The 13,166-nt window shown below is 49.2% G+C and overlaps 1 protein-coding gene across 1 annotated transcript in view; it reads left to right on the plus strand.

Annotated features, from left to right (window-relative positions):
* The first annotated feature begins 7,897 nt into the window (after nt 1-7,897).
* Nucleotides 7,898-13,166, plus strand: part of GRAMD1B (GRAM domain containing 1B) — a 248,434-nt gene continuing 243,165 nt past the window's right edge. Inside the window, exon 1 of the mRNA XM_045038453.1 lies at nt 7,898-8,107. Within this exon, the coding sequence (XP_044894388.1) occupies nt 8,082-8,107 (26 nt within the window). The 5' untranslated portion in view covers nt 7,898-8,081. The remainder of the gene's footprint in view (nt 8,108-13,166) is intronic.

The raw sequence follows: 13,166 nt of genomic DNA on the forward strand, positions 1-13,166 counted from the left end.
CATAGGCAGGGGGAAAGTCCTAACTGGATTAACAGGCTTGGTTTATGGGACCAAATCCCACTACCCTCACTTGAAAGCAGGCTTTTTGGAGCACAAATCAGCCGGTGATACAGACCAGATGGGTGCTCCCAGGAGGAGAGGAAGAGAAGTCCCCTGCTTGGCACCCCTCCCCCAGCCAGCCTGGTCTCTCTTTCTGCGGGTCTGACAAGGGGCAGCTGGTGACCCTGGGAGGGTCATAGGCAGAAACATTAGCTGAGGGCCTGTGGGCAAAGGCCAGCTTGGAGGAAGGGACATGATGGTCCCAGAGTACCCTTCCCTCAGAGGCAGGTGCTTACCGAGGGTTTCTTCTAAGAATTCAGGAAAGCTGGTACCCACAGGCCTTGTCAGAGCGTCCAACAATACCCTAGTCATCAGCTCTTTCCCCCCTTGGACTCTGGCAGCACACTCCCTGGGTTTAAATTCTTGCTCTGCCCTAACTAGAGAGACCATCTTGGGCAAATTCCTTCACCTCTTGGCACCTCATTTTCCTTATCTACCAAAGGAGAAAATAACTTATAGCATGACTCCTAATTAAGTAAAAGTAAGCTACTTCTGTTACCAGCGACCCGTTTCCAGGCAAGACAACTATAGGAACAAGACCAACCGAGGGGGGGTGGGGGGGGGGGGCTGGGTGGCTCAGTTGGCTGAGTGCCTGACTTCAGCTCAGGTCATGATCTCACGGCTGGTGAGTTCGAGCCCCGCATCAGGCTCTCTGCTAACAGCTCAAAGCCTGGAACCTGCTTCGGATTCTGTGACTCTGTCTCTCTCTGCCCCTCCCCTGCTCATGCTCTTTCTCTCTCAAAAATAAATACTAAAAAGTTAAAAACAAAACAAAACACCCAACCCAAAGCAAGGCTATAGTCAGCCTACAGCCCGACCCAAACAGAAAACCACCATAAAGTGCTTACACAACACCCCCTGAGCACTCAGGACACCCTACTTATATACAGAAAGTTCCCGCTCGGGTTCCCACTCACCGGAGTGGGTCCGGTCCGGTCCGGTCTGGTCCGGTCTGATGTGCTAATGAGGAGGCGGGGCAATGCTCCTTCCTGATTGGTTGGAAGCGCCTCCCGCTGATTGGTCGACAATAGCAGGCAACTCAGGCAGCTCATTGGCGCTTTTTGGAGCCGGGTCCTCTGTTTTAAGTCCGGCTTGGGCTAAGGGCTGGTCTTGGTCGCCTCCTACTTCTTTTCCGTAGGAGGAGCGGTTTAACAATGATAGCCAATGGTAAGTGCCCCAGGTGCATAACGTGGTTCCCTTGGACCTTGTTCTGATGGTCCTTTGTCTCCTTCTAATGGTGCCTGAAATTTGCAAAAGTTAGCCACAGGCATACCTTCTTTTATTACGCTTTGCAGATACTGTGATTTTTACAAATGAAAGGTTTATGGCAACACTGTGCCGAGCAAGTTAGTTGGCGCCATTTTGCAAGGGCATGTGCTCCCGTCTCTGCCACGTTTTGGTAATGCTCTCAATGTTGCAAGCTTTATCGTAGTGTTATATTTGTTACGGTGATCTGCGATCCATGATTATGACTCCCTGGAAGCTCAGATGATGGCTAGCATTTTTTAGCAATGAGGTATTTTTAGGTTTAAGGTATGGGCATTATTTGTTTAGATATAAGGCTATTGCTTACTTGATAGACTACAGTATAGCGTAAATATAACTTCTTATATGTACTGGGAAACCAAAAAATTCATTTGACTCACTTTATTGCAATATTTGCCTTACTGTGGTGGTCTGAATTGGAACCTGGATGAACTGGATGAGAAAAGGGCTCGCCCTCTCCAGGAGGTCAGAACCTCCATACTCCAAGGTATTCCTGGGAGTATACACTTTTATTAGTATTATCATTAATCTTTAATATTTTTTCTACACAGGAAAAACTAAACATTTGGCCTAAGGTTTATGAGATACAGAGGCAGAGGGACTCCAGCTCCTGGAACCCATACGCAGTGACTGGAAATCCCAGGGATTCTTCTGGCCTTTCTGTGGCTTTTTGTAATCTTCTCCCTCCACCCCACAGCATTTGCCCTTTGCCTTGACTGGTTTGGCCATGGGAATTTTCAGGGGCATTCTTCAAGGACTGACATATTTTCTGATTCTTGGAAGCGTCAGGATTCCAACATTTGGAAAGTGCCTATCTTGCTAGAGTGGCTGAGTGGTAGAGTAAGCCTTTGATTCCAGACCGCACTATATCATTTTCTACCTGTTCGACCAGAATGGGGTTACTTCACCTATCTGAGCCTCAGTTTCCTCACGTGCAAATTGGGAGAAGTGTTTGATCTACCTCACAGGACTGTTTGCTCTCCAAAAAGAGTATGTTCGAAATGCTACATTCAGGCTGTTATTTGTCACAGATAAAAGACAGGTGTCCACATTAAATACTGCGTGTCTTTGGACAAGTCGCTCAAGCTTTGTTAAGACTCAGCTTTCTCTTCTATTAAGTGGGGATGACTAAACCTAACTTCAATAGGATTATTGTGAGGATTACAGGAAATTCTGAATTGCAAGCACTCAGTACAGTAGCTGATACATTATAATAGTTATTATATAATATTGATGTTTTACCCACCCTCATACCCTGGGACCCTTAATACATGCACAGCTGTATACCTGCACAGCCACACAGCAGGTGTTTCTGAGAAGGACAAACAGAATCCACTGATGACAGAACCACCCAAATGTCCCTGTTCTCACTTCTCCAGGATCAGCTATGCAGGTATAATTTATATCTCAGAAGCTTCTTGGTAGATTTTTGCCTGGGGAAATAACAAAGCTTTGCTCTCTTTTCTCTTGCTTTTACTCTCTTACTAGCTTGGTTTTTGCTCCAAATCCCCTTGGGGGGTAGGGGGGAGGGGGAATCCTGGTTGTATTTCTGGCCAGGAGGTGCACATGGCCATGGCTGCCTGTAGGGTTCTGACCTCCTGGAGAGGGAGAGCCCTTTTCTCATCCTGCAGCTGCTACCAGAGCATGTCCAGTGCTTTGACTTGACCCCATCCGGAACAGGTAGGGAAGAGTGAGCTGTTGTTGTTAGGAAGGTTTAGTTTGGAAGGAGGAGTCCCATGTTCATGGCATGTGTGGCTTTCTTGCTGGGGATGAGGGGTGAGGTGGGTGTGGAGTCTGAAAGGCTATGTTATCCTTTAAAAAAAAAAAGATTTCCAGTTATTTTACCAGCAAAATGGATTTATTCAGGAATAACACAATTGCAGTGCATAACAAGGAAACTATCACAAAAACCATAGGCAAGTCCCACAAAATAGAGGAACATTATTTAATGGAGAAGAAGGAGGAAATTGGGAGGGGATGTTCTGAAGGGAAGTCCACGGGAGAAAAGCAAGAGGTGAAGATGGTGTCTCGCCGACTTAGTTGCAGGGATACTGGGTATCTTTTAGGAGATGGAATGTACTTCTTTCCTAGTTGGGACCTGTATGCTTTCCTGTTGACTTTTCTTCTAGTGGGGCCTGTAATTGACAATTCTTTTTGAAATTGATGTGGAGTGGCCCAGGCTTCCCCTTCTAGCCTCCCTTTCTAGAATCAGGAGTTTACTTCAGTGAAGTTTCCCTTGATTAATTTTCACAGATCCTGTAGGTGAGAGGGAGAAAGGCAGAATTAAATTGCTGTCCTGCTTCCATTTGCCTGGGTTCCTACCAGTGCTGGGGAGAAAATTATGTCTTCCTTTCTCTGTTTATACAAAATGTCCTCTCTGATCAGTTGATGCTGTCCTTCCTTTTGTTTACCTATTTTTCCAGTCTTACTGAGATATAATTGACACACAGCACTGTGTTTTAAGGGCTACAGCATACTGACTCACATATACTGTGAGATGATGACCCCAAGAAGCATGGTTCCCTTTTAGGAGCTGATGGGAGTCCTGTACCCTTCACATATTCTAGCTGACGGGCAGAGTCCAGTGCGTGGACCCTTGGGGGAGACCATTGAGAAAGGAATTTCTTTGGCTCTATTTCTCATTTAATTGGACATTTGTCAACATTTGTTCTGTAATTGCCTCTCCCGTGAAAGAGAGAACTATGTCCCATAAAGGGTGTTCGAGTACACAATATGCCTGCGCTCCCTGAAAATTGCCATGACTACAGGGAAGCTAGTAGTTGTCATTTTGTCACTGGATTAATTTGGCCTCTTGCCCCATAAACTTTCTGAACCTGAGCCTTTTTGTTTTCAAAAGGGGAGGTGGAGACTTTCCCTTTCAAGTGGCTATAAGGATACAGACAGAAAACAGAGAATATAAATATAAACATAAGTCACCCAACACCGTGCCCGGTGTGTAGCAGCTGTTCAATTAAAGGAAGCTCTTTATTATATTAACGATGAATAGCCCCTTTTGCTCACTTCTGAGCTTGCTCAAAGAGTATTTACTAGCCGCTTCCTCCCAGCTCTGAGAGAACAGGGCCATTGTGGGGATGACTGTAACAGACTTAACACCGCATGAAGAAAGAGGAAGGGTTGCACTTTTCGGTTCGGCAAAACTGCTGTATCACCAAAGCGGTACGTTGACCGCTAAGTGCTAAACTGCCACTGCCACCATTAAAGAGAACTCGCCAAATGCCTGTCATGAGTAAACACCTCTCTGGAGGTCACACCAACTGAGCAGTCACCTCGCGTGGCACCATGCTCCCTAAATCTGTGTCTTAGGTAAGTAGTTTCCCAAATGTTCATGCGAAAGGCTTTCCTGATTGAATGCATTTAACAAGTGAGGTGTGCTATATCCCTCTCCCATAAAAAAATGCACGGTGAAAAGTCTTGCAGTAAAACAAAAAACCAAAGTCAAACGTGGTTCACTTTGCTTAATCCATTATTTCTCAAACGCACTTGGCCATGGAACCCTGTGTCGGAGTGCCACCTGTTAACATTCCAAGCAACTAGTGTTCCGTGGAGCAGATGGCAAGGAAGGTTTGTTTGCATAGTTGAAAGAACGATGGATAAGGAGGCAAGAAATCACTGCTATGTTAGCTTTCGTAATGAGTGTAGGTCGATTATCCTTCCTGGGCTGTAAAATGAAAATGTTGCTCGATAGGGGCGCCTGGGTGGGTCAGTCCGTTGAGCATCTGACTTCTGGTCAGGTCATGATCTCACTGTTCGGGAGTTCGAGCTCCACATCGGATCGTCTGCTTGTTAGCACAGAGCCTGCTTCTGATCCTTTGTCCCCCTCTCTGCCCCTTCCCACTCTCGCACTGCACTCTCTTTCTCTCTCAAAAATAAATATTAAAAAAAATGTTGCCTGGTAGACTCTTTGGGCCTCCTTGTAGCTCAGTGTACCTGTGGCTATGGCATCATTTATAGGAGATGGTGAAAGGTTAAAAACACATGGAAAACCAGGGGCGCCTGGCTGGCTCAGTTGGTAGAGCGTTCCAAGTCTTGATCTCAGGGTTGTGAATTTGAACCTGCTGTTGGGCCTGGAGCCTGCTTAAACACATGCGCGCGCGCGCACACACACACACACATACACACACACACTCATAACACATTCCTAGCTTCTGGGAATTGAAAATCAATATAAAAGAAATACATGCATGTCAGAATAGAGCACAGTGCCTAATAGCACGGAAGTATTTAATACATTTTTGCTAAGTGAATGAGGGAATGGGAAAAGGATGTAAATACATGCAAATGAGACAAACTGGTATTACAGGGTCTCAAGTGAAGGATGAGTGAGATCATGAGTGACTGAGATATGGTGGGAATGCTTTCAGGTAAAAATAAGTTTTGAGCAGTTTTGAAAAGGATGGAAGGTAATTAGCACATATTCACCGCTTACTCTGTGCCAGATAATTTGCAGATGTTACATGAATCTTTGCAACCCTGTGAGGCTTGGAAAGGATAAATAGCTTGCTCCCACATCTGGTAACTGGAGGTGAAGTTGGGAGTTGGTGGTTTATTATGTGTCTGGCTACCTTGCTAGGTGTTTCACATGTATTATTGTAGTTAATCCTCTCAACGGTTGCATGAAGGACGTGTTATCCCCATTTGAGAGATTTAGATAGGTGGGATTATGAGAGAAGAGGGGAGGGATTAAGCAACTTGGTCAGGGTTACTCAGTAGGTGTAAGCATGAGGTCTCTGTGAGGGCGGCCTGGTCCTGAATAGCAGCGTGGACAACAGTATGAGTAACAGCTAAAAAACGTTACCGTGTTCCAGGCAGTTCGTATTTGGAGCTCATTCACTCCCCAGGCAAGGGTCCGTGACTTTCTCCATTTTTCATGCCGGGACCCAAAGGCTTAGAGAGGTGTGCAATACCTTGTTCAGGTCGACCAAGCTGGTAAAGGGTGGGGCTGGGGTACCTGCTTCAGGGCTCAAACTCCTACCACCTGCGTTTTAGTGGCCACATTTGATAGAGGAGCCCGTGGTGATTTACAGTGTAACTCCACTGTAGGGGTCATTCGCTGTTACCCCAAGGCACATAGTGTGAAATAGACAGAGTCTATTGAGTGCAAAATACTGGAACTCAGCCAGCCGGAAGGGGCCCTTAATCTCATTGCCCCGAGAAGCACTTCCAGCCCAAGGGGCCAGACACCCGTGTGTGAGAAGACTCCTCCAGGGATAATAACATCTCCTGGGGCGGGAATTCATGCCAAGGACAACCCCCTGCCCCCGTCTTCTGGCAGGGAGGCCCTTTGAATAGACGCTGATGCTGCCAGGGAGGATTTTAGTGTCCATGTAGGAAGCACGTGGGGAAAATGTGACAGAGAGCAGTCAGGACTCCGGGAAGGATGGAGAGAAGGAGGAGAGTGAGAAGTGGAAACCGGGGATTTTGTAAGGCAGATCTTGTTAGCTGGATTTCTGGAAGACAGTAATAGGAAAGGATTTGTTCTTCAGTCGGCCTCAGCATTGCCGCACCTTTGGTGTTTTTCGTTCTTCTTCGCAGCCTTCCTGGGAGAAGGGAGGGCTTAAGAAGTGGTTCTGGGTAGAGCGGGGAATTGCCTTGTAAATTGGCTGATTATTTTCCCTTGATGGGCTCAGGCGACCTCCCAGAAACGGGGGTGAAACAGAGGCAAGAGTGAATGAGGGAGAGGCACAGGCTACTTCCTGGGCCGCTCGACAGTGTTCTTTAGGCTCGGAAACTTGGGTGTCCTGACCATCCCAGGACTCCGGTCTCCTTTCTAGCTAGCTGTGTGACTGTGGACCAGTCAGTGCACCTCTCTGAGCATCAGTTGTCTCTGCAAAATGAGCGCTTTGAACCGATTGACTCCTGAGGTTCTGCCCTGCTCTGCAGTGCTAGGATTTTGCCACCACCCACTTGGGATTCCACCCTATCCTGAAGACCTTGGGGGTCACCTGTGGACTCTGCTGATCTATTCCATCCGCCTTCCTCACACCCCTTTTCACAGCTCTGCGGGAAGCCGAGGGGTGGGGGGCCGGCGGCAGTTCATTTCCAGTTGAACCCAGGCCCCCTCCTAAGCCCCAGGCAGCCTCGCTTCTGCCGCTGGTTTCCGCACTAAACTTGATGGTCTGATTTTAAAGGAGCGGTTGGTTTTAAAGGCACCGGCTGGTTGTGTGTCCCCGAGTTGCACTGCAGTGCTAAATGTCTGAGCGAGGCAACACCGGGAGAATCCAGGCAGCAGGCTGCACCGGGAGAGGGAGGGTGAGGGGAGGAGGGAGGGGAGCGCGGGGACGCAAGGCAGAGGGACTGAGCCAGGAGCGGAAACCACAGAGGTAGAGTCGGGACGACGCGGGGAGGAGCGCAGAGGCAGGGAGGGGGCAATGCCTATATAGACCGAGGGGACGTGATGCGGTGACAGCGTGACCGCGGGCGAGAAGCCAGCGGGAGTCTCGCAGCCGGGGGAGGGGTCCGCCCGCTCCCGCGCCCCCCACCCCTCCCGGGTGCAGCCGCCCCCCACCCCCACTGTGCCCACGCCCCCTCGGGGAGCTGGGGTGCGGCCCCCATCCGGGCTCGGCTCCACGCGTCCTCGGGCTCCGCGCCTCCTCCCTGCTCCAGATGGGACTGGCTCTCCTCTTTGCAAAGCCGGGCTCCCAGGGAGATGCGGTGAGCAGCAGCCGGCAGCCGGGGCGCCCCGACCGGCGGGGCCCATGAGCGCCTCCCCCAGAAAACCCAGGTAAGAACTTCTGGACCTTCCTCAGCCCCGGAAGGACCACAGCTGGCTGCCCTGGTGAGAATGGGGTAGCCCCCGGGGGACACTGGCGGCTGTGGAAACATTGGGGCAGGAGTGAGAGGTGCTGTTCGTTCTCGCAATCTTGAGTGCAACCTGGAAGTTACCAGAGGGCACGGTAAAGCTATTAACATGGATTGTGGCCTGGCTGTGCTGTCCACACCTGAGAGTTGGTGTCCCCAGGAAACCGCTGGGGTAGACTACCTCCCTCATGAATTTCCAAGAGCTGGCGAGGCTGGCTTCTTCCTCCATTCAGTTCTGGAGATGTGCTCAGGCAAGTGGTGAAGGCAGGGCTGTGGGTAGGGAGACTGAGTCTACAAAGTTTGTCCTGGGGACGCTGGCTTTCCTTGTGCCCGGGTGATGCTTCCCTCACCCTACCTGGCCACCCCCATCAATTTTATGACGATTTCCCTTCTGTTGTAGAAGCCCAAAGTTGGGGAGACAGACAGAGTGGACATCATGGGGTTTGTCTGAAGATGCCCAGAAAGGCTAAGGAGAGGTTCTGTTTTTCCTAATTTCCTCCTAGGGTGGAGATGGGAGGTCTAGTAATTGGAGGAATGCCTGGTTTGGGCCTAGGGATGCACGGAGTCCCATTCCAGGAGAAATGGATTTACTTTTGTGGAGTAGATGCAGAGATGTGGCCATCCGAAGGAAGTTGTTAGGGCCCAAACAACTCGTTTGCACCCATCAGCCAACCTCCTGCCCGGAGAAACCCCCTTCCTCTGGAAGTCCCTCAGCAGGGCACGTGGCTCCAAGGCCACGTAGGAATAAGCACTTGATCGCGTGCTCCCAGGCTGTGCGTTCTGGTGGGCCTAGAGCAGTTGTTGAAGAGGGGGAAGGACTGTGCACATCACATACACTTGGAAGATCCCTAGCTGTATCCAAGCAAGTTAAAAAAAAAAAGAGAGAGAGACTTGTAAAAAAAATAATAAAATGTTTTCATGACAGTAGCAGATGTAAAACTCCCACCACTCTGGGAGAGGATAAAGAAATTTGTGCAGGGGGCTGAGCTGTCTCCTCTGCCAGTGCTTATGTGGGCACGTCACCTCTTGGAGATACAACGAGTGTTTTATGGAGGAGGAACTCTCTGCCTGGGGGCGGGGGTGGGGGGTGCGATTATTTTTCAAGAGGGGCATATTTCAGCTGGGGCTGAGCTTGGAGCTCGGGAAGCCAATAAGGGAAACGAGTTGGAAATGCTGCCTTTCTGTCTCCCACCCCAAAGTCCCACTTTGCCCCTAGCGTGATCTTGAGGCTCACGGTAGAACAGGTACACATCAAAGAGAGGCCTCCACCCCGTTCTGGTGTGACGTGACCTTTGTCATTAAACAGCGTTGAGAAGGTGAGAGGGCAACGTATAAACAGATGTCTCCTGTATGAGCAATTCGGTCTCATGCTCTGGGGGAGGTTAGCATTTACTCCCTCTATTCAGTGGTGCCTCTGCCTTGTTCCTTACTTGAAGATCGTGTCGCTTGCTTCTACCCGGTGTCCCTGTCCGTGTTGCCTTCCCTGCTGCGCGAAAAACGAACTGGCTGCCTTTGATGGTGCCCAGCGAGGCTGCTGGTGAGGTCACCAGTGTTTGCCTGAACCTCCCCTCCGGCTCATTTACTTTGTAACTTGCTCAGAAGATCTTGTCCTCAACTCGCAACTTGGGTCAAGAAATCTGCCAGGCATCGTCCTCCGTATTCAGGGGTTTGTGGAAGTTCCGGTTTCCCCTGCCCACACTCAAAGGCTGCTTGGTTTCAGAGATTTGGAACCGGGCTTTGGCATTAGTGTTGGAAAGAAACTGTTAGTGAGCAACTGATCAGCATGTCGCCAAACTGGGGTATTGCTATAGCATCCCCGTTTAGCGCTGTCACCGAATACGAGTGCCTTAGTCGGTTTCTTGTCTAGCTGTATTCAAGGGTCATAGGCCTTGAATGAGATCACGTCTTTATAAGGCGAATGCATTGGAAAGGTGGTCCCTGCCGCCTTTGCTTTTGGACCTTAGCAGTCCTTTGCTGTCTTTGCGTATTAGCTCACTGTCGGTTCCGTCAGGGCTTCCCCATTAGACCCCTCTGTAGCTTGGATGCTTGCAACCGAGGTACCCCAAGGCTGCCGCTGCACTCCAGGCCGCCCTCTGCTGCTTTTAAAAGGGTGGCTCTTTGGGCCGCTGTTTACACCCATCCCACTTGCCCTGCTGGGGGGTTGCTGTCCCTAGGGGTGCCTGCTGTAGTTTATACTGTTTTGATTTTCATTGTTCTTTCAGCTTGATCAGGATCTTTTCTTTCTCCCTCTCCTTCCCCCTTTTGCATCTGTAGATTGGTACGTTGCATTTTCTGCCAAGGCAGAAAATGATATGTTCTTCAAATTGTACTGAAATCATTTCCTTGATTTGACCCCAAATCCCAATGTGCACAAAACAGAAACATCACATATATCTTTTCTTTCTTTTTTTTTTTAAGTTTATTTATTTTATTTTTGAGAAAGAGACAGGTAGAGAGAGAGAGAGAATCCCAAGCAGGCTGTGCACCATCAGCACAGAGCCTGATGTGGGGCTTGAACTCAGGAACTGTGAGATCATGACCTGAACCGAAATTGAGAGTCAGATGCTCAACTGACTGAGCCACCCTGGTGCCCACTGCGTGTATCTTTTAGATGCCGGGGTTCCATATACCTTTACTTTGGTGTATACAAGGGTCTGGCTTCTAAGACATGCCCCAGTATCCACTCTGTACCTGGTGGGTATGTATTGTGTATCTGCATAGCAAAGTAACATTGCTGATGAAGAGACAGGAGAATGGAGATGGTATTCTAGTAAAGGGTGTGTGTGTGTGTGTGTGTGTGTGTGTGTGTGTGTGTGTGTGTGTGTTTTAGGAAGTGGGATCCTGAGTAGGCAAATGCTGTTTAGAGGGTCACCTTCATTTATTGAAGGCTTATTTGGTGTGTGTGGAAATCGAGTTCTTTGGACAGGAGAGAGAGTAGGTGCTGGAGGACTCAGGTATAGATCTGGAAGATGGGAATGGTAACAGGAATGTTCTTTTCTAGAGTGGGTTGATGCTGGTGAATCTGTGAGTTAGCGGTCTGCTAACCACCTTTTCTGTTAGGCTTTCCTTAAACCGGCCGGGAAGTTCTGTCTTCAGAGAAAGTTAGTGGCGATCAGAGAAAGTTTCAGGGAAAGGATGGCTCCTGTAGTTCATGGACCCCACAGGCGAGGAGCCCGTTCTAGCCACAGGGAGGGAGCTGAACCCATAGCTCCATCAGCCATATTAACAGAAGCAGTCTGAATGCTTTGGTTTGAAACTAGGTCAAGTAGTGGGACCTTTCTGAGACCGCAGGAGGGCAGGAGGCTTGAAGCAGGAGGCAGCTCTCCTCCTCAGCATCCATGGGGGCTTTTGGCATAGCTCTGGAACTCCTAGTGAAAACAAGATTTCTCTTTCTGGGCCTGAATTGCAGTAAGGCCAATGCAGAGGTGGCTTCAAAAGATCAGAAATGGAGAGTGCAACTTGAGCGTTTATTTTTTTTTTATTATTTTTTTTTCAACGTTTATTTATTTTTGGGACAGAGAGAGACAGAGCATGAACGGGGGAGGGGCAGAGAGAGAGGGAGACACAGAATCGGAAACAGGCTCCAGGCTCTGAGCCATCAGCCCAGAGCCCGACGCGGGGCTCGAACTCACGGACCGCGAGATCGTGACCTGGCTGAAGTCGGATGCCTAACCGGCTGCGCCACCCAGGCGCCCCACTTGAGCGTTTATTTAAAAAAAAAAAACAAAACTTCATAAAATTAAAAATTGATTTGGCCAAAACACAAGAGCAGCGAGGCGCCCCTGCCTGCGCACCCTGACTCCCACCAGGAGTTGCAGAACTGAATGAGTAATAAACATTCGGTTAGGTGAAGGGGGGGGAGGGGTGAAAATAGGCCATCCCTATAGCTCCTCTCCCACTTAATCCAACTGATCTCCAAAATCCCAAACGCCATCTTCCTAAACTTTTTTTGGTGTCTGGAACATGGGGAACTGGCCAGGGGTAGGAATGGGAATGGGGCAGAAGAACAATTCCTGGAAAAGTGTGTGAGACCCGGGGAGCCTGAAATCCGGCTGGCTCCAGAAGGTAAGCGAGGCCCAGGCGAGGCTGTTGGAGCAGACGGGGTCCCTGAGAAGGAGAAAAAGAAAATTGGCATGTAGAAATGATGTGGGAGGGCAGGGCGGGGCAGCGGAGGAAGAAAGCGGGTGGAATAGGAGAAAAATGCAGACAGTAAGTGCAGGCAAAGGCAAAAGAGGGAGAGAGCGAAGATGAGTGAATGCGGTACGTTGCTTGCAGGTTCATTCTCTTCCCTTTTTCCTCTGGCAGAGGGAGAAAGCCAGCGATCCAGCCAGCAGCATGGGTTTTGTGCTCCTGGAGCCTTCTCATTGAAGCTGTCAAACCTCAGCCCTCCAACGGCGGCTCCTTTCTATTTTTACATTTTGCAGAATTGAAATTAAACAAATGACCCTGGGATGGCGTGTTCATGAAGATTTTATCCAGCACACCCACACAGCCAGTGCCGGGGTGGCTGAATATTTAGCATAATATTCCATTTAATCAGATAAGAAGGCATCCTCCAGAGAAGCCGGGGCTCTGATAACAGCCTATGAAGAGATGCTTTCATGAGGGTGGGCAGAAGCCAGAAAGGAACCTTGTTCCTTGGCTTGGTTGGGCTTGTTAGCAGGAAGAATTCCAGTTAACTGGATTCTGGAGGAGCTTAGCATTCCCCCTCCTGTACTTTTTTTTTTTTTTTTTTGGCACTGGGTTTGATTCCAGCCTTTGTGAGACTTCTTGGGCCATTTCTTCTTGGAGATCTCGCTAGATGCAAAAGAAAGTGTTCGCTTTGGCTGAGCTTGCCCCAAGTGGAAGTCCTGCTTACAATTTGGACACTCGCCTCATTTGTTGGCCTGGTCAGGAAGCTCATGTGTACTAGTGCTTAGGCAGCAAGAATAAGGACGTTGTGCATCTTGTACTTGGTTAGAACACAGAGCAGATAATGTTTT

The sequence above is a fragment of the Felis catus genome, chromosome D1 (assembly GCF_018350175.1).
Source record: "Felis catus isolate Fca126 chromosome D1, F.catus_Fca126_mat1.0, whole genome shotgun sequence".
Taxonomy (NCBI): domain Eukaryota; kingdom Metazoa; phylum Chordata; class Mammalia; order Carnivora; family Felidae; genus Felis; species Felis catus.